Source organism: Xyrauchen texanus, chromosome 7 (genome assembly GCF_025860055.1).
Source record: "Xyrauchen texanus isolate HMW12.3.18 chromosome 7, RBS_HiC_50CHRs, whole genome shotgun sequence".
NCBI classification, from domain to species: domain Eukaryota; kingdom Metazoa; phylum Chordata; class Actinopteri; order Cypriniformes; family Catostomidae; genus Xyrauchen; species Xyrauchen texanus.
Window position 1 is genome coordinate 10,221,526 of NC_068282.1, and position 22,726 is coordinate 10,244,251.

At 38.0% G+C, this 22,726-nt stretch overlaps 1 protein-coding gene across 1 annotated transcript in view; it reads right to left on the reverse strand.

Annotated features, from left to right (window-relative positions):
* Positions 1-22,726, reverse strand: part of LOC127646608 (contactin-4-like) — a 174,781-nt gene that overhangs the window by 22,412 nt on the left and 129,643 nt on the right. Inside the window, exon 10 of the mRNA XM_052130365.1 lies at positions 12,117-12,244. Coding sequence (XP_051986325.1) covers positions 12,117-12,244 — 128 coding nt within the window. The remainder of the gene's footprint in view (positions 1-12,116; positions 12,245-22,726) is intronic.

The following is a 22,726-nucleotide window of genomic DNA, read 5'->3' on the forward strand; positions in this document are numbered from 1 at the left end:
TGCATTGAAAAAACCCCAAAACAATTTGTGTTTCTACAGTGAAATAAAGCATGCTTTTCTTGTAATTTTGCCATTATTATTTAAAAGCAAGTTAAAAAGATGATAGGAAATGAAGGGGAGAATGAGAGGGAAAAGGATAAGAAAATGTCACAAGCCAGATTCAAAACCAGACTGCCTGCATGAGCAGCATGGCTTAATGTGTCAAAGTGTGTATGTAATCCACAAAGCTACAGCTCTGAAAAAAATACAGGTGTGTTAGTAATATTGTTCATTCTTTGAACCTTTGGTCAAATTTTACCAAAATGAAATTTAAGAAATATGAATGAATGATTATTTTCCTATTAACATTAATTTACTAGACTATTTCCTGTTCACAAATTCTACATGTGAATTGTATGTCTGTGTTTAGGTGCAAATGTGCGCATATGTCGTTTTCTTTATGGGATCTGTGTAATTTTCAAGCCCCTAGGAAAATAGAATTATTTTTTTCCCTACTGCTTACAAATACCATTCTACGTACATTTAAGATTCCTAAACCAAGATACAGTTGTATAGCTTTCCCCTGCCTAAATACCTTTTTTCTCTACTCGTGCACAGTATAAAGCAGTTTGAAATGACCAGGGCTCCTTATCTTCACTCCAGTACCTCTGCAAAATCACACCAAAAGAAAACTGACAAAAGGCCTGACCACTGCAACCTCTTCCAATTGAGTTTCAACCCTCTGCGATAACCCTGTGGATCTTACAATCCCTTTTTTGAAGCAGTTTCTCAGACAACACAGGTTGAAAACAGCACAGATTAGTAAATGAAATAGAGCCTCTTTTACCAAATGGATGTGTGCAACCTTATGACTGTGTCAGTCCTTTTTTAAAAGAGCGTTTTAAAAAATATCACAAATAAACAATATAACTCGAGCAAGAGCATATGGCCTTACATCAACACTGCTGTGATTCGGCCACAGGCCGAGTGCCATAGGTAAGCACAGCAGTGCTGATTTAGGGCCATATAGCACGATTTCGAGTGTGATATTGCTTATATACAACAGTTCAATGAACAAGTAAGAAAAATTGAGTATGGTCATAAAAAGCATTTGTGCATGGAACTACTTTCTTACACCACGGATCAGAAACTGCCATTGCTGGTTCAAAACAAATGATGCATCCAAGCCTCCATTAGTAATTCAAAAATGTCACTTCAGAAATAGTATCACGGCTTGTGCTATTTCGAACAAGTTATTAAATAAACAAGGATGGGTGTGTGTGTGTGAGAGGGAGAGAGAAACAGAGCATGCGTGATCACCTGTTGCCACTCCCAAGAAGAGATGCTGTCAGCTTTCTGAAGATCAGCTTTCTCAGTGGAGAATCGCAAGAATCGATCACTATAGAAAACGCAATGACCTTCTCCATTTTAAACAGCACTCATTGTGTAATTAATCAGTCTGTTGTGTCTCTCACAACCGCAAGTCACCTAACTGGCTCATATTACACACAAAATGTATCTTTTGCCACCACCTGCTGGCTAACATATGTAATGTAAAAAAAAAAAAGACAGTAGCTCTTAACACATCTGCACTGCTCTTACACTTTAGTTTAGAACGGCATGAACACAAGCGAGTATACAGTAATTGCTTATATTAGAAAATAACCACTGAAAAGCACTTTATTTTATAAAAGTGGATGGTATTTTTTGCAATGAAGCACTGACTAGATTGCGTTTAACAGTCCTGTAGCCTATTATACTTGTTGATTATGTGCACTGCAACTTTAAGTGGGTGGAGTGATGATGAGGTAATTGTGTACACATGCAACAGCGAGGAAACTCATTACAATAATTATCTCTCACCAGCAACGATATCACTGTCCAACATCCCAAACACATTATTTGATCCTCAGTTAATCTCTGTTCAGCAAAACCAATTTCTAATTAGGACTAATTAATCTGGGTAATATCCTCTCAGCATTCCCATGATTGGGACATCACCAGTGCTGACATCATACTCTGTTTCTCACCGCTGTTTGGCATGGGGGTTTACACACATATTATTCTGAGGGAATCTAATGTGACAGGTATTTTTCAGCCCTCATATCACCGCAGTCAATTTATATAAACCACTGTCATCTCCCATAAGGGCTGCGGCAGACGCTGATGTACACAGGCAAAGCAGGTTTCCACTCCTAAATGAAATTGTAGATGTAAATGACCCTGTCTTATTCTTGCAGCTTTATTAATAGTGACAGTTAGGAGCTAAATCTTAAAGGCAAACATTTGTACATCAGCAAAGGATGCAAAACATGTAGCCTGCACAATAAAGAATAAAAGGTTAGGATGGGTGTCAGATAAATGCCCATGACTCCTTCTCTCAAATATAAATCTGAAGATAATTGTGCAGTTCATCCAGATGCCTTCTTCCCCGGATACTCATTGATAACCAATTTAATCGCCCGCTCCCTGTCTTCAGACACATTAAAAAGTGTGTGGATAAATGTCATTGATAATGACACAGCGGACATGTTTGAGAACTGCATTATGAAGAGAAATAATGGAATAAAATGTGTAAGATGACAACATGTACGGGGCAAACATTGACTTTTTACCAAACAGTGATGTAATGAGGCAGGGTGAGGGCCAATCACAATCCTGTTAGACTGCAGACAAACTGGTTTGCTTCAGAGAGAAAGTTATTGAAGTTCAGTCATCTCTTGTAATTTTTGTAAGCAAACAAACTTTAGAACTAAAAGGAAGTTGTAGTTCTTGCACAGTATCCATATAGTTTAAAGGGATAGATCAGTCCAAAATTATAATTCTGTCATCATTTATGTACTTTTCTCACTTTCTTGTTGTTTCAAACTTGTATGATTTTCTTTATTCTTTATTTCACTGTTTTGATAAAAGTTTCAATGAAAGTGAAAGGTGACAGAGGCTGTCATGCTGCCTAACATCTCCTTTAGTGTTCCACAGAAGAAAGATAGTTATATGGGTTTGGAACAACATGAGGGTGGCCGAAGGGTGCATAATACAACCAAATTAGCAAAGTAAATAAAGCTGAAAACACAAAGGAAAAGACAGAGCACATGGAAATAAGCCCCAACACAACTAAATTAAATCAGAACACAACAAAATAAAGCCACAACACAATGAAAAAGCCACAGCATGAGGGCAGCAAAGGGTGCAAAATACAACCAAATTAGCAAAGTAAATAAAGCTGAAAACACAATAGAAAAGCCACAGAGAACATGGATATAAGCCACAACCCAACAAAATTAAGCCACAAAACAACGGAAAACTGAAATAAGACACAACACAATCAAAAAGCCACAGGATAACAGAAATAAGCCACAATACAAAAAAATTAAGCTACAACATGACAAAATTAAGCAACAACACAATGGAAAAGCCACAGCACAATGGAAGTAAGCCACAACACCACAGAATTAAGCCACAGCACAACAGAAAAAAGCCACAACACAACAAAATTAAACCACAACATGACAAAATTAAGCCACAGCACAATAGAAAAGCCACAGCACAAAGGAAGTAAGCCACAACACAATTAAGACACAACACAAAGGCAAAGCCACAGCACAACAGATATAAGCCATAACACAACAAAATGAAGCCACATCAAGACGAAATTAAGACACAACACAACGTAAATGCCGCTGCACAATGGAAATAAGCTGCAACATGAAAAAGGAAAAAGAAGGAAAAACTGAAATAAACCACAACATAACAGAAAAGTCACAGCACAAAGGATATAAGACACAATGGAAATAAGCCACAACACAACAAACTTAAGCCACAACATGACGAATTTAAGCCACAACACAATGAAAAAAACACAGCATAATGGAAATAAGACACAACACGCCAAATTTAATCCACAACACAACAAAATTAAGCCACAACACAACGGAAGAGCCATAGTACAATGGAAATAAGCCACAACACAACAGATTTAAGCCACAACACAATTAAATTACTGTATTTATTTGTCCTAAAGTTCCAGAACTCTTAATGCACATAACTTCATCAACATTTTCCCAAATCCATACCAAAAGTTATGTGATTATGTTATGATTATGTTATGTTATTATGGTACCGGCAGCTTTTATAAGGTGTCCTGTTCCTGCAAATATGGGCTGCATGAAAGCTCTAGACCACTTGGATGTGGAAGCGCTCAGGGGAAACACTGAGTTCTCGCAGTTTTCAGGGAACTCTTGTAGTGACTTGCAGTGGGATGAGCAAACCTCTGCATCTTCCAAGCACTCATATGATATCTAATGTATTGAGTCAGACTGCCACACGACTTAAAATTAAGTGCTTAAAAATATTTTCTGCTGTGTTGTCCCTTAATTTTGCTGAGCAGTGTCTTAATTTCTTGGTGTTGTGGCTTATATCCATTGTGTTTTCAGCTTTTATTTGCTTTGCTAATTTAGTTGAGTAGTGCACTTCTCAGCCACTGTAAACTATCCCTTTAATTTGCTTAAAAAAGAAAAGTATAAATATGAGGTCTTGAATCCATATTTCTAGAACATAGAATTATATTGACTTAATCACTACTGGATGAAAAATCACATATTCCTGTAGTCTGCTATGCAAGTAGAGAAAATTAGAAATAAAACATGAGAACCTTGAAGGAGATAATTCTATTTTTAGAGATGGCAATTTATATGGAACGGCTAATAATAATAAAAATGAGCAAACTTTTCAACCATTGCGTGAAATTATCTTTGGTTTTTAATACTTTGATTAAATATTTCAAGATTAAAGGATTCCTTTCTTGATAAATTAAATATGCCAGGGTTAGCAACTGAAAACGTGCACAACCGTATGACATTCACACTTGCGTAATTTCACCTGGGGAGGAAAAAATTGTGTTTCGATGAAAGTATGGAGCGAAGTTTCAGCATAAAAGACTTAAAAGACTCGCTTTATGCTTTCTCAACTGATTATAATTAATCTATAATGCAAGTAATGCACTTTTAAATTATTAATCAGTCTGCGAGAACACAGTAACTGGCACAAAAAAAAAGATTTGTCTGCTTTAACAAATATCTGGTTTACGGCTGATTATATGGTTATATGACTCATGAAAAAGACATTTGCATTTGCATCTTATAAAAGGGCAAATGAAACAATCAAAGCGATCACTATAGCAACCACCAAAAGGAGACCTACCTCCATGGTGCTTTATTAGAAAGCTGTTGAGCTGGTATCTAAAGAAGGCCTTAGAGATCGAAACTGAAATGGATTGAACCTTTAAGTAAACATGACAGCATGCTCAGTCACTAAAGATTTGTTATTATGTCGGATTTGTGTTTTTGGGGGCAGAAGACTGTATTAAACTTCAAGCAAAGCACAGTCATAAGCACACTGTGGACTACGTGATCTCATTAGTATTTGTAGGTAAAGTGAACATGCAGATTGTTTTAAATTTTTATAGAATAGGTCTACATGTATGTATAATACTGACAAATACTGTAGACAGTTTACATAAACTCTTTTACCTATACAATCTTAAGAAACATAAAATCTACGAATGCCTTTCTATAGTACCACCTAATTATCATCAAAGCTCAGTATGAATGAAAAACAGTGTTCCCATACATTTTATCTAATGTATTTCCATAACGTTTTAATGACTTTTGCACTGGATAAAGAAAGAAAAAAAGATATTATAGAGATTGCACAAAGAGCAATTTCTAGCTGATTACTTTAGAACTGAGCATAACTTTAATAATTTTATAATATATTTATAGAAATTTCTATTAGTTTCCATGACTTTTATATATTGCATTAGGGTTAGCGTTAGGTAAGGTTAGGGTTTCCTTGACCTTTAAATATTGTATTAATTTCTATGCTTTTCCAGGCCAGGAAATCTTCTCGGGTTACATGTGTAAACCTTGTTCCCTGAAAAAAGCAGAACGAGATGCTGCGCTGCTAAGCGCTATGGGGAACAATCCTAGTTGTGACCGAGCTGTGAATAATGTGTGTAACACATCAATGAGCATTGACCGGAATTCATAGCCTCAGCTGATGTAATCATTAGATGTACCTGAGGCCAGGCTATAAATGGATGCGTCACCAGGTGTCGTCAGATACTTCTTTTTGAAGAGCAGTCCTGGGACGTCCCAGTGCGGCAAAGAAGCGCAGCATCTCGTTCCGCTTTTTTCAGGGAACAAGGGTTACACATGTAACCCAAGACGTTCCCTTTACAAAAAGCTTCACTATGATTCCTGGAACTGCACTAGGATCAGCCAGTCGTCTACATAATTCAGAATGCAGATGCCCCGGAGTCGCAAGGAGCCAGCGCTACATCATGCATTGTGAATGTGCGAGTAAAAAGGAGGGGGTACCGGGAGGGGTGAAGTGAAGTACGCGCCCCGTCCCGAGGGGAGCTACCCCCAATCTAGGCACAAGACCATCAGGGTTTTCTCTTACTAGAAATTATAGTCCTGAGGTCTTGCTTCGGGGGCTGGCGAGGGCGGCGAGACTGTCCCTAATCCCTGGGAGGAGGAGCACGACTCGCCACGCTTTGCTTTTGAGCCTCCCTTCAGACAGGACCGAGGCAGGTCTGAGGCTTGCTCGTCAAGCGCAGAACCCACACTCAGGTCGTCCAGGAGGTCAGCCTGGTACGCCAGTAAAACAACATAGTGTGCAGAGCAGCACCAGCCTGACCTGCTGCTTGATAAGCCCTTCCCACTAAAGTGGAGGTTGTCCTAAAAGGCTTTGAGGGGAGAGAGGGCTTCTTTAAGTGACGATGCCAAGCCCGGCGAGAGATAGCCCGCAAGCGTCTCTCCTACCCCGTGCCTCAGCACCCACGATAGTCGAATACAATGACGTTGAGGGTATGTGAACACGGGAAGAAAATTATATTTTTTTTTTTATTTTTTTTTTTTTTTAGGGGTTCCTCTATGAGCGAGAAAATTCTTCATGGAGGTTATCAAAGAAGGGAAGGGACTCATGAGGCATTCCCTTTCTTAGACTGGAAGATAAAATCTATCCCCTAATTTGGAGGGTTTGGGGGTCTCTTTTTCGCGTGGCCAGTCCAACTGGAGTCTGGCAACCGCACGAGTAATAACATCGAGCAATTCCTCCGTAGATTATTTATCACGGACGGAAAGCTCGGAGGCGGGAAGAGAATCGCGATCCTCCTCATGATCCGAAGAATCGGCGGAACGCGCTTCAAGATCATGTGAAGGACCAGCTGGGTTTGTGGAGAGCGAGAGAAAGGGATAAACCCATCTCTTGCTCCTCAGCCAAATCCATGCAAGAGCCCCACGAACAATCTTTTTTTTTTTTTTCGTGAGTGCTGACTCCCGGAAGCAAGCGAGGCGAGCGTGAAGCACTTTGCCTGAAAGCAAATCGCAGTGCTCGCACCCGCCCTGCTGCAATGCGAGCAATTAAATATATATATTTAAATATATTTTTTAAAATATATATATATATATATATATATAAATATATATATATATAATATTTTCTAAACAGAAGAGAAAAGAGAAAAGGTTCACTGCACACTGCCTAACAAATTCTAACTCCTAACAGAGGAAAGAAAGTTTTGACAGGGTTTGTAAAACACACAGCCACAGAAAAGCGCAGCATCATAGTGAAGCTTTTTGTAAAGGGAACACTATGTTAACATTCTCTTAAAACATGGTCTCATAAAATCAAGTTACTATAAATATTTTTTATGGCTCATTATATGTATCTCTGTAATGAACACTACAGGCGCTACAACAACAATGACTTTTAATCACTTTTACACAAATCACGATTATAAAAAGACAGATTATCAGTTCATAAATGCTTATATTTTGCCTTGTTCCTCATACAATGCTGTCTTGAGACATTTTATGTGAAAATTATGTGGTTCCTTCAGCAACTGCATTTTTCATATATGCTTTTATTACAATGTCATTTAGGTTTAGGTTTAAGGTTAGGGTAGGTAGGTTTGTTGATTTAAAACTCAGCATTTACCTTATCTTCTTGGTAGAATGTTTATCTAGCTTTTAGTGCCACACAGTGGACATTTAACCTTGAAACTGTTGTAATAAATGTAGGGAACCCTGTAATGTAATATTGAAAAAATGTCGACACAATCATGCAATTTTTTTAAAGAGATCAAGCTGGTTGCTGTGGAACATAAGGGTTTTAGTTTGTCTCTAAACGTGTCTAGGTTTAAATGTCTGGTTGAATCATGAGTGCCCTTTGCTGATACAGCATGTATACACCCATCTGACATTCTAATGGAGAGAAAATGGCCACTGACATACAGCTGCCAGTGGCATATCACTTCTGTTGACATCTTTGGCAAGTTAAAAGTGGCCAGCCCCACTGCATCTATCTATCATGTTTAAGGAGCTCTGGTGCACTCCATCTATCTTTAAATACCATTTACTCCCACCACATTCCCTCATGTTATTATCAATAACTTGATAAAATTATTTATACGAATATAAAATTAGGGGATCAATGCTTATTGAATTTTTGATGGATCTCCCCTTGTCAGAAAATGATTTAGGTTTTCAAAGCTTGACAAAGGTTAATGAAGTAGACTAAACTTTGCACCCTGCTGTTTAAGAAATTATTTCCATTTAAAAGTTTTGTGAGGGAGGAAATTAATAAAGAGTTCCCTATCTGTCACTCACTCGACGTTGTGTCGATGTAGTGACACTAGGGCTCACTCTTGGGAGCCCCAAACACCTCTGATCTTTGAGAAAAGGCCAATGGGAATTTCAGTGGCTTTTTCCCCCTTCTGCACTATTGATGCAGAGCACGCCTCTGGGTGCTTCGACAGCTGAAAGACTATATATTTTTGCAGAAAAGAGTACATTTCCTTCTAAAATAGAATGCACTGATGGAGAGCATGTTTTTAAAGCAAGGTAAGTGCTTCGATGTTCCCCTCAGCACAGCCACGAGCTTGGGACGTGAGGCTCCTCGACGTGGTTTCTCCTGCTCCGCCCTGCCGCGAGGCCCCACCCGCAGGTACGTCAGACGCAATAATCCCCTTAGTGCCCCTCGCCCGGAGCTTGGAGGCATGGTTAGCACTCTCCAACCCATCACGATGGCTGGCCAGGACCATCCGACTCAGCTATGCTATGTAGTTTGCCAGGCACCCGCCCGTGTACACTTCGGTGAAGGGCGAGAATGCTGCTGCCTTGCGTGCAGAGATTGCGACCCTTCTGCAGAAGGAAGCGATAGAGCCTGTCCCTCCAGCCGAAATTAAAAAAGGGTTCTACAGCCCCTACTTCATCGTTCCAAAGACAGGCGGAGGGTTGCGGCCAATCTTGGACCTGTGAGTACTGAACCGGGCACAGACTCCCGTTCAAGATGCTGACGCAGAAACGCATTTTGGCATTCGTCTGACATCAAGATTGGTTCGCGCCGGTAGACCTGATGGATGCGTACTTCCACATCTTGGTTTTACCTCAGCACAGGCCCTTTCTGCGGTTCGCCTTCGAGGGCTGGGCATACCAGTACAAGTTCATCCCCTTCGGTCTGTCCCGGTCGCCTTGCGTCTTCACGCCCTTGCCCAGTTAAGCGAAGTGGGCATTCGCATGCTCAGTTATCTCGACGATTGGCTGATTCTTGCTCACTCTCAAGACTTGTTGTGTGTGCACATGTATCTGGTGCTTGGGCACCTCAGCCGGTTGGGCTTCGGGTCAACCAGGAAAAGAGCAAGCTCTCCCTGGTTCAGAGCATCTCTTATCTCGGGATGGAGTTAGACTCAGTCTCTGTGATAGCGTGCTTCACGAGCACATGCACGCAGTCGGGGCTGAACTGCCTGCAGTCATTCAGACGGAGAACGGCGGCCCTACTGGTCCTGCGGTGGCTTCTGGTGCATATGGCATCATCGGAGACAGTCACGCCGCTCGGGTTGATGCATATGAGAACACTCCAGCACTGGCTTCAGATTCAAGTCCCGAGATGGGCATGGCACCACGGCACACATCGTGTGGCCATCACGGCGATCTGCCACCACTTGTTCAGCCTTTTGACAGACCTTGCATTTCTGCGGGCAGGGGTCCCCTTACAGCAAGTGTCCAGATATGTTGTTGTTACGACTGATGCCTCCAATTTAGGCTGGGACAACATGTACAACGGGCATGCAGCCGCTGGCTTCTGGACAGGGCCACGACTGCTTTGGCATATCAACTGCCTTGAGTTTCTGGCGGTATTGCTGGCCCTGCACAGAACACCATGTGGATACACCAAGACGCAGTGGATGGTAAGAACAAATATGGTACCTAAATGGTACCTTATTTTTTTATATAAAATAGAAAAAGAAAAAAAGTGATAATATTGTGTGAATATAGGTCAATGACAAATAAGGATGTCAAAGATGATGAAACGGAGAAACCTTTTCAAATATAGCTTAAAATGCATGTGCCACTTTCTTAGAAATTTTATATCTGTAATCACGTTGGTTTCAAACCAATCATGTTGGTTTCATCTTTATGGCTGTATCAACCTGACTATATTAGGTTATACCACTGAAAGTCATATTTAAGGTTTAGATTTGGTAAAAATTTGGTATGTGCATGGTAACCAATTTTAATATTTTGTTAACTGACGATTCACAAATGGTTAATCAGTTATTTATCAAAGGATATGCAATGGTTGCAATGGATATGCATCAAATACTACTTAAATAGCAGGGAATAAAGCCCACAATGAGCCTAAATATCACAATATATAGATCTTCAAATGATAAAAACACTCATATTAAAAAAATAATCAAACTGTCACTAGCTGGGTTTCCATCAATGCATTTTAATGCGCATTTTGGGAAAACATCAAGATTTCCAAAACACGCGTTAAAACTTTATATGCTTGCTTGAAGTCGATTAATTTTTTATTTGATAAGAGGAAATGCACATAAACTATGATGGAAACACAACTTGCAACTTCTGACATGTGCTCCGCCCGGGCAGGTTGACATTTCCGTGAGGCAGTGAATGCTATTATAAATATGTAGATGGAGTTACACTGCTGTGGTTTATTAGCCTCTTTTGGATGCTTTGATTTTTAAATGGTTTACCATTTAACTTATCACATGAAGACTTCTTTGAAACCTGAACTTCTTCAGAATGTTTTGTGACACACCTGTTGAAAAATCTAGATGCAACACAAAGAATGGTGAAACAGAATGCAGGTGTCTTGAGATGTGATTATAAATATTGAAGTTCTTTTTAAAATTGACAAGGTGTCTAAAAACAATGCAGCAGTCCTGTGCGAGACATTGAAAAAAGTGAGAGCAGACCAAATACGTCCATCCAGTGTGTGTTTACATAGAAAAACAATTGAAAAATAGCATGCAAAATAGCACAGATGCATGCAGAAATGTGTGAATAGCCCCTTAATGTCCCTATACTTGAAAAATAGTCCCCAAAACTAGACAGATTGTCTGGTACAATCAGGATCGGATCAGTGCCCTCTATTGCAGGTGTAGAATAATCAAATGGCGATTTTAGTATTTGAATACAGGCACGTCGAACAGTCAGCCGAGTGTCATGCACACCCCTGATATAAATACTTACTTAAGGTAACAACTGCACATGTTCACTCATAAAGAGAGTTTGAGTTATAGAGTTTGATAAAAAAAAAAAAAACGAGAGAGACTTGGGTGGTAAAACACACACACTGCAGAGGGTGTGGGGACCTCCACTGAGTGGTGCTTACATCCTGAAAATTCCCCCAGCTTTAGAACACTCTTAAGTGAACAAGCTGAGCACTGCACACCCACCTTTCATTCATATTTAATACAGCGTAATAACTCACTGCTCCAGTGACTCAACACAAGTGTGATCTGAGTCCCTCCGGGTCCTCCATGCTGATGCTCCAACACTACATTCTTTCTTCATCTCATTAGGAAATAGAAGTATTCCACTTGCCAAAGACCAGATTGTTTTGCACAATATGTTCTTAGCCATAGACAATCTTAGCCATACTACTGCTGAGCATGCAGTGAAAAGTGTTGTAGTTCTTTCAATGTGACTTGAGCGGATGTACCGTATGACATAGAATACCTTGTTTTGTTAAAAGATGAAGTGTGCAATTTCTGTACCATAAACAGTGCCAACTGACTGAACAACTGAAATTCGAGCAAATACCTTTAACAAGCAGATTTCCTGAGCTGCTGGCCATCCCAAACTGGTTGCGGGCAACACACGTGTATGTGCCAGCATCTGCTTTGGTGGCATTGGATATTCGAAGACTTCCACTCTCCATTACAGCAATTCTACAAGACAAACAGCAAGCATGATAATATTACTTCAAACTTCATACCAGTGTCTTGGAGCCAGCAATCAACAAAGCAATTTGTTTTCTGACAACAAAAAACTATGACAGGTTTTGCAGCTTTCTAAGACTTGAGATTTTTGGAAAGATTTTCAGTGCGTGATTTAAAATGATCTAGACATTCTTACAGAGACAATTTTGGGAAAGAGTGTAATTTTGAAACAGTTTTGAAGGTATTTGCACATTACCATGGATCTTTTTTCTTGACAGATCTTCAACAGCCACTTTCAACAAACTGCAGTCAGCAAACACCCAATACAGATTTTAAGAGACTTTTTGAAGTAACTTCGGCCACTGAAATGTTGTGCTTAGGACTACCCACATAGAAAACAGTTAAAATTAGTTTTTGTTAAAAACACTATGTTTGCGTATGACAGGTTTTACCAGTGCAACTAAATTTTTTTCAATAGCCATGCAAATTAATATAAATATTAACTAGGGCTGTCGATTTAAAGTTTTAATTCAACATTTTAATTCAGTGCTTTTAATTATATAAAAAATAACCATAATAAGAAATGTTATTACCATCGGAGAAATTCAAGATTGAAGTACCACCTTAAGGTTTGTTTTTATAAATCTCATTCAGCAGGGAGCAGCCACAATAATTTTATGTATTTTAATTATCTGAATTATTATATTTATTAAATTCATAATTACATAATCTTTATAATTGTAATGTATTAACTGATTTTCATTTTGGGGACCTTCTCTGCTGCAAATATGATACAGTATGTGATAACTCTATTAATTAACTGGCAAATTGTGTAATTAATTGAATTAAAAAAATATATATATATTTTTAACTCCCTAATATTTACTTTTATGCTCAAATATATATCTTTTAATGACAAAACTATCCAACAATTTTTAACACCTATGGATTTTATGCAGGGTTGTTGCATAATCAGTTGTAAAATTTCCCATCCCTTAAGGTCTTAATAAAACAGTAGTGCATACATACTTGAATGGGTCTTAAAAACACATATCCTCAAAGATAAAAGGCAGAATATGAAGACCTTGAGAATGAAGGAGAAAAATAGAGAGGACTTCATTAATTCACGTTGGCACTCTAATTATTCTAGCCAAGACGCACACGGAGTGAGCCATAAGCAAGTTATACATGATAACAAGTCCTATGAGTGTGCATAAGAGAAAAATAAAAGAAAAAAAATGAGGAAAAGAACAGGGAAAAAAACCCAACATGGTGCAATATTATAGATGATACTATTGTGAAAAACTCAGATAGCTTGGGGGAAGAGTGTTTTTAATTGGTGTGGACAAAACACTGGATAAAAATAATCCATTTTCACAAACTGTGGATTTCATTAATGACTTCAGGGATACCAATATAAATAACATATATGTAATTAACACGGTCGAAGTGTATCAAATGTCTTATTACTTTACCAATAATTTAGCACACATTAACGTTTATAGTTACATTACACGTACTTTATGATATATCCATGTAAAATGTTGTAAACAGGTTCCAAAATTAACACTTTTTTTTTACGAAGTTCCAAATGCAAGTAAAAATTGGCTTTGTCATTTTTTTTTAGGAATTGCAATGATAACGAATCAACCTCTGTGGATTTTTTAACCTGGTCTTATAGAAACACGCTACTATACCGTATTTAAGTGGCTTGTTGTAAGAAACTGTCACAGCAGTTTCATGTTAAAATGAACACTAGAGACGCTAAAACAACAGTTACCTTTATTCACTTTCACACAAATCACGAGTAAAGCAGCAGATTATCAATTAATAAACAAGTACTTTTCGCCCTGTTCCTCACATGACATCTCATGACATATAAGCACTTTTTATTATAGTGCATGATTTGTAAGGCGATACATTTCAATGTTTGCATTACATTACCAACTACATTTACAGTCTTGTTTGAGCGTGAACAAATTGCTCAGTAGCTCATAGAGCACTGCACTTAAAATACAAAGGACCAGGGCTACATTTAACACATACATTTAACCACAAGAAGCAACACAAAATGAAGTGGTTGCTTCAACAATTCATCTGTAGGGTTTAAGGTAGGGATACAGGTTTGATTAATTTAGAACTCGATACAGCATTACCCTTAAAAAAACTCATCTGTTTGTGAGAACATTTAACCCTCTTTCAGAACAATCACAGTGGACATTTCACCTTGGGACTGCCACAATATATGAAAGAAACCATGTAATGTCATTTCACAAAAATGTCGCCACAGTCACGTAATTTTCATAAGATCAGGCTGGGATTTTCAAAATAATCTAAACGAAAAATTCCAGGTCACAACAAAACAAGTTTATCAATGATAGTGGTGAGGTTTTTTACTTTTTTCTCCTTCTCCCTCACTCCTCCGATATGCACCCTACCTCCAGAGAATGCCTACAAATAGGCCAGCACATTGTCTTATCTAGATCAAGGAGTTATGAGATACATTTGTTTGGCCATCTCTTCATAAAGCTCTCTCTTTCCAACTTTGGGAAGTTCTGCAAGTCATATATTGCAACGACTTTCACAGCGCATGTACACTGGAGTTTAGAGTAATTATAATATTTTTTGACATGAAGGTTGTGACTGGATTTCAGATCCTGGTGTCAGCAAACAATGTAGGAAGCCAACAAAGACTGGAATTATAGTCAGTCTAAAGGAACACATAATGTGCTAAAAATACAACCGTGGTCGGTTCGCCAACATGTGTTTTGTTTTGAAAGGCAGTTTTTGAGATTTTTCTTCTGATCAACATATCCAAAAATCTCAAGTATTTCCTCCAGAGTTGCAGAAGAGATAATAAAAAATGTCACAAAAAGAGCTTACATTTGATAAGATACCAAAGTCTGCAACTAAAAGTCAGAGATTTCATTATGAATGCAAATATATCTTACAAGGCCAAATTATCTCTATAAAATCCACAATATGTTTTATAACTATGTAAATAATTGAACTGTATTTCAAATATTCATTTGTGTATTTTGTATTTCTTCTAAGGAATTTTAGGAGAGCCATCTGAGACAAGGTTGCATAACTGAGAACAACACAAGCTATGTGAAAAGCATAATAATGTTCTTTTTACACTGCACCAAACCAGCACTAACCAGTATAAACCAGCAAGGAAATTTAGGTTGGCTGAAGATAGACTTTTTCAGCAGAGTAAGCAAGCCTGACAGACTCAATTAACTCTTGACGGTGATGGGTTCAAACAGAGGAGACTCCTAGAAGTGGTGGTGCTGTCTGTGGTCTTGAACATAATTGGAGAGCACAACTATTCTTAGAAGAGCACACAAGTCCCTCGTCCCCGACTCCAAGCTCCCAGCCAGTGAGAAAGAGAACATATCAATAATTCACCAGTGAGATGAACGTGAGTGCAAGTCTCCTCATCTCCAGATCATAATAGCTAATGAAGACCTCCTATTAGGATTCAAGTCTGGAGTGAGGAAAAAAATAGTGTAGGGGATCCCCAAGAAGCACTTAGTTCCGGCACAATGGACAACAATGGAGGCAAAGGCAAGTCATGATGTCCTTTATTTTTTTGTTGGAGAATATATGGAGGAATTAATAAGACAATATTCTATAAGAGCCTTAATCTGGAAATCATAAATCAAAAATAAAATAAAAAAAGCCTGATGTCTCTCCTGGCCAGCATATACAACCAATGTATTTGTTGATGAATTGGTTACATCCCCGGTCCTGTTTCTCTTTTGTTGTTTTTGTTAACTTATAATAATTGTGAAAATCTTGTAACGTGTAGAGGAGATTAATAGAGGAGAGGAGAATAATATAAATTCTGACGACTTTGCTGAGGCATTTGCAGTCTGAGCGCAGCTAATAAACTTCAACAATCTCTTAAACTTGCTCTTCACCATCTCTTCCACTTAACACTCAGTTTAACAGAACAGCATTAAATAAAGAGAATCAAAATGTTTCCAGTTTCAAGAGACAAAATGTTAAAATTGCAATGTTGTAAGTATTATTCTCCCATCAAAACATACTGAAACATTCTCCACCTTGCCTTTGGCTGTAAATACACCAGCACTGAGAAAATCTGGGTTATGATTAAATTAGTAATTGCTTAAGATCTGAGAAGAGACTAATCTTTCTTTTATGATCTTTTAAATCCAAGACCTACAAGCTACAAAACAAAACAAAACTAAACAAAAGCAAACAAACAAAGAACTGCTACTGCTGTAAACCTTCTTCGATTATGGTACATATTCAAACAAGAGATCAAACAGCCTTGGCACAGTGGGCAATGAATGTGCTAACAGGGACAAAGGTTCAAATTTGGCTTACGTCATGTTCCTCCTTTTTCTTCCCCACTTATCAGCACATTTTGTTAAGATAAGAAGCTCTTAAAGGAATGGAACACAATAATTTAAATAATAATAAGCTTTATATTCAAACTGTATAAAACTGTCTAATCTGTGTGTTTCTTTTTTCTTCTAAGGCAATTGACAAGAAACATCTGAGACAAGGATAATAAGCATAACTGAAAACTTCACAAACTATATACACAGCATAGTAATGCTCTTCCTAGACTAGAACCAAACCAGCGCAAACCAGTATGCAGAGTTGGGGAATACATGTAATGGGATTACGTATTTAAAATACAAAATATAATTAACTGTATTCCACTACAGTTACAATTTAAATCATTGGTTATTAGAATACAGTTACATTCAAAAAGTATTTGGATTACTGAAGAGATTACTTTGCATTTTATTGTCATTTGTTTCATTTAACATTTAGTCCTTTCAGAGGGAAAACATTTATACATATAAATGATGTGATCCAAAGTGCATTTGAACAGCGGTGAAACACTTTCTTATGATGTGTCACATTCATACGAGCAGACAGAGAAGTTCGAAGTAAGTTTGAAGAAATAGAAATAAACCTTGTGTAAACTGTCAGCTTTACGCTAAGCTAAAATGCTATTTCTAGCCATTTTATATGCACATGTTATCAGGCACGATCATATTTTTTATCAAGAAAATTCACGTTAGACCATAATTTCATTTTTCTAGTAAGACCTTTGATATTAGGGCAAAAATCACATTCTTGATAATAATTTTTGTATTGTTTTACTGTAAAAATAATCCTTAAAACAAGATCAAATAGATTAATCTTGTTTTAGAAACAACACTGCATAAGATATTTAGGTTTTTCAGAGAATGTATTTTTAACACGTGTGTTTGTACTGGCAGACTTTTTATAGTCAAAACAAGTGTAAAAATATCTACTGCTGCTGAAGAAGTAATCCAAAGTATTTAGAATATGTTACTTACCTTGTGAAATCTAATGGAATACATTACAAATTACATTTTACAGCATGTATTCTGTAATCTGTAGTGGAATACATTTAAAAAGTAACCCTCACAACCCTGCCAGTATACACCAGCCAGGAAATTCATGCTGGCCTAAATTGAATTTGACAAATGTCAAATTTTAGACTGTTTAGACTTTCCTGTAAGTTATGAAGCACTTAAAGGGATAGTTCACCTTTAAAATGAAAATGATTTACTCCCACTCATGTGTTCCAAACCCGTACGACTTTCTTTCTTCATGGAAGACAAGAGGCAGAATGTAAGGGAATTGACAGCCTCAATCACCATTCACATTCATTGCATTTTTTTCCCTTACAATGAAAGTGAACAGTGACTGTGGCTGTCAGTCCCTAACATTCTAACATCTTTCTTTTACTTTTTGGCTGACCTGTCCCTTTAAATAAATAAAACTGATAATACAAATAATAATAATAAAACATATAAACATACAATATATACAGTATGTATGGTATGGTTACATATTTGTGTGAGCAAAATTTTGACCCACAACAGTGAATTTGAGCATTGCATGCACTAACTGGCTGTCTCTGACCTACCTGCAGGTAATGTTCCTTCAGTATATGTGATGATTTTTTTTAAAGCATTTACCGAGGACCCAGAGGGAGGGAAGGTTATGTAGCAGGGTGAAGCAGCATCTACAGAAAGACCAGATAGGTCATTTTATCCTCTAAATGGGGCATGAGGGTTGACCTATGATCTATGTTGAGGACTAATACCCTAAAGAGGGGTGTGAGAGAACTCCTGGCGTTACTCAGATGGATTGTACGTCCATATCTCAGTAGGCCCTCTGCGGAGAAGCACGTTTGATAAACTGACGACCTTGTCAGTTGGATAAATAAACCGGAGGAGGCAGAAACAGGCCATTTCGGATTGTGCTCTGTCAAGAGATCCGTTTACAGGAAGACTCCTTGATGAACATACCTCTGCTTTTGACCCCTCAACTTCAAGGTTAGTCTGCAATTACTGTCACCAAAAAAAAAAAAACAGCCTTCCAATGAGTTTTGCTGTTATCACTAGAACAACAAAGCAAATCACTTGTTGGTTGAGGGGGGATGAGAGAGGAGTGGGGAAAAATGGGACATGGAAAGGTTGTCTTCTGACACTTTTCCAATAGCCAGGTAATTGATATTGATTTTTTTTTTTGTGTGTGTGTATACGAGCCAATGGTTCTTAAGACATAACATTCATTACCACCACATCTTACACTCACATAACTACGTCAAACGTTTACATTCACTGTAATGGATTACAGCATCTATCTAGGCTGATTAACAGTTAACGTGGACAAGTTGCATTTATAACTCAGGCCTTATCGATTTTAATTCTGTATAAATCCAAAATATAAAGAAAGACATTGATTTCAGTGAGTTACACTGATGTATAAAATCCAGGAACAGCAAAAATATAAAGTGAAGTAAATTTAAAGTGCCATGAGCTCAACGTTTCCAAATTTGTGAGGATATTTACAAGAGAAAAGGGTGAAATTGGCTCACACAGGATTCACCCATGGCTTTTATCTAAGTCTTCACAATGGGTATTATTTGTCAGTCAAAGGCGGCTCTTGAGTTTAATAATGCAGGTGTCGCTCACTCTGCGGGTGTCCAAAGGGCTTGGAAATTCAGATAAAATGGTAGAGATAAGAGATGATTGATGGAAGAATCTGGACACCTATCCCAGCTCAAAGAGCATGCGTTTTAGACAACCAGCTCTGTACAATAGTGTTTTTCTCCTTTCAGTATTTAAATAGCAAAGGAATGGCAGAGCTTCAAGCTAAATTGTCTGTGAAATGTTCCCATGAACGCTCGGCACGCTGACCCTTTGTCTCCAGAGGACTAGCATTAAGTTTCCATGGCAATACAAAGATTTGTAAAAATAAAAAAGGAAAAAGTATTTTCTAACCATTTCTTACCATTGTTAATAGTATCCCTAACAATTGCAAAGAAAACCATATTACTTAATTGAAAATATCCCTAACTCGTTAGCGTACACTTCTTACGGAACATTAAAATTATGCAAAATTAGCAAAGTTTAAAAAAATAAATAAAACATGCTTGGACACCATTCTTAAAGTACCTGGAGAGTTGGATCACATATTAATTTCTACAGATTGTTTGCATTTGAAAAAGTACTAGTAATATTACCCTCAGAGACCCAGACATTAACATTGTTGCATAATGTGTTTTTATGAAGCCACTGATTATATATTTTTTTTCCAAAATAAATATATATAAATAAATATTATAATATTTGTATATATATATATATATATCACTCTACTCTCTCCTCTTCACCAATAGCTTGTGTGTGGTGAGCATACTGACACACTATGTCTGCCGTCGCAACATCCAGGTGGATGCTGCACACTGGTGGTGGTTGAGGAGAGTCCCCCTATACTATGTAAAGTGCTTTGAGTGCCTAGAAAAGGGGTATATAAATGTAAGGAATTATTATTATTATAGTGCCTAACATGGTTTTCTGCTCTTGTAGCCCATCCGTCTTTATGTTTGATGTGTTGTGCATTTTGAGATTCTTTTCTACAATTGTACAGAGTGGTTATCTGAGTTACTGTAGACTTTCTGTCAGCTCAAACAAGTCCAGCCATTCTCCGTTGAACTCTCTCATCAACAAGGCATTTATGTCCGCAGAACTGCTACTCACTGGATGTTTTTTTTTTGCACCAATCCGAGTTAACTCTAAAGACTTGTGTATGGAAATCCCAGGAGATCAGCAGTTACAGAAATACTCAACCAGCCTGTCTGGCACCAAAAATCATGCCACGGTTAAAATCACTGCTATCACATTTTTCTCCATTCTGATGCACGATGTGAACATTAACTGAAGCTCCTGACCTGTATCTGCATGATTTTATGCATAACACTGCTGCCACATGATTGACTGAATAGATAATTGCATGAATAAGAAGGTGTACAGATGTTCCTAATAATTTACTCAAGGAGTGTATATACTGTACTGTACAGCATGTAAATACTTCTATGTTGTCTTTGTTTAGTGTCTTTGTACATCTGTTGTAAAGTCTGTGTACTGTTCATTATAATTGTAATATTTAGTTTTATGTCTCTTATGAAGGATATAAGCAAACTTGAATGCCAGCAGAAGAAGTATTAATCTCTTCTTTGTAAACCAAAAATACACAGCTGCCAAACTTTATTCCTGCCGCAGAGGTGGGTGGGGACGTCAAGATTGATTCCCTTTGGAGAATAATTTGCAACGTCAAAATACCAGTAAATTTTTTTCCCTTTAAAAGGAGGCTTGCATTGCCTTGCCACTTATCCAGAGGTAATTTTCTTAACACATTCTATGCTGTTCAATTATTCATTGTGCTGATTTAGTATGGGTACATTTGGCTCTTGCTACTCCACAAGACAATTTTAAGTAATTTCTCATCTCGAAATAAATCAACAAGGCACCAGCTGGCGTAATAATTTAGCTCCAAATCAAAAATAGATTTGCTTCAAGACATTCATATTATAATTCTAAACAGTGGCTCCAAAAAGTATATAAACTCAGCAAAAAAGAAATGTCCCTTTTTCAGGACACTGTATTTTAAAGATAATTTTGTAAAAAATCAAAAATAACTTTACAGATCTTTATTGTGAAGGGTTTAAACATTGTTTTCTATGCTTGTTCAATGAACCATAAACAATGAATGAACATGCGCTTGTGGAACGGTCATTAAGACACTCACAGCTTACAGATGGTAGGCAATTAAGGTCACAGTTGTAAAAATTTGGACACTAAAGAGACCTCTCTACTGATTCTGAAAAACACCAAAAGAAAGATCCCGGTACAGGATGGCAACAACAACCGCCCGAGTTAGACCAGGAATGCACAATCCCTCCATCAGTGCTCAGACTGTCGGCAATAGGCTGAGAGAGGCTGGACTGAGGGCTTGTAAGCCTGTTGTAAGGCAGTTTCTTACCAGACATCACTGAAGACAGTGTCGCCTATGGGCAAAAACCCACCTGGACCAGACAGGACTGGCAAAAATTGCTCTTCACTGACGAGTCGCGGTCTTGTCTCACCAGGGGTGATGGCCAGACTCGCGGTTATCTTCGAAGGAATGAACGTTACACTGAGGCCTTTACTCTGGAGCAGGATTGATTTGGAGGTGGAGGGCCCATCATGATCTGGGGCGGTGTTTCACAGCATCATCAGACTGAGCATGTTGTCATTGCAGGCAATCTCAACACTGTGCATTATAGGGAAGACATCCTCCTCCCTCATGTGGTACCCTTCCTGCAGGCTCATCCTAACATGACCCTCCAGCATGAAAATGCCACCAGACATACTGCTTGTTCTGTGCATGATTTCCTGCAAGACAGGAATGCCAGTGTTCTGCCATGGCAAGCGGAGAGCCCGGATCTCAATCCCATTGAGCATGTCTGGGACCTGTTGGATCGGAGGGTGAGGGCTAGGGCTAGTCCCCCCTTTTGGTGGAAGAGAGGGGTAACATCTTACAGCAAGATCTGGCGAATCTGGTGCAGTCCATGAGGAGATGCACTGCAGTACTTAATGCACAGTGTGCAGTTCCGAGCAACATAGCAGTCATGACAGTGACAAGATATATACCAATTTACACAACACAATTTAAATATCAAATGTACACGATAATAATATACAATGTACAGTAAACAATACACACAATATAGAATGCACATAAAATAAAAATAAAAAATAAAAAGTTTATAAAAAAAATATATATATGCTGTAGTTGTATTGTGGAGAATATAATTATGACAGTCCAGTGTGAGATAATAGATTAATAAAGTGCAGTGCTGGTGTATATTGATCATGAGAGATCAAGTGTTCAGAAGTCTGATTGCAGACTTTTATTTTATGATTTCATGTTTGAATCACAGAGCGTCTTTCCAGTAGCAATCAAGCTTTTTAATTTCAGCAGTATCTGTCCCCAGTGACAGCACCAGTGGGGAGAGAATAAAAGAGGAAATATGTGAGAAATTGTGTTTATCAGGTCCAAACACTGTGAACTTATGGGTGTACTCAAAGCAAGCTCCTTTAATCACAAATGGCTCCCCAGCTTCATTCTTTCCCACTGATATTC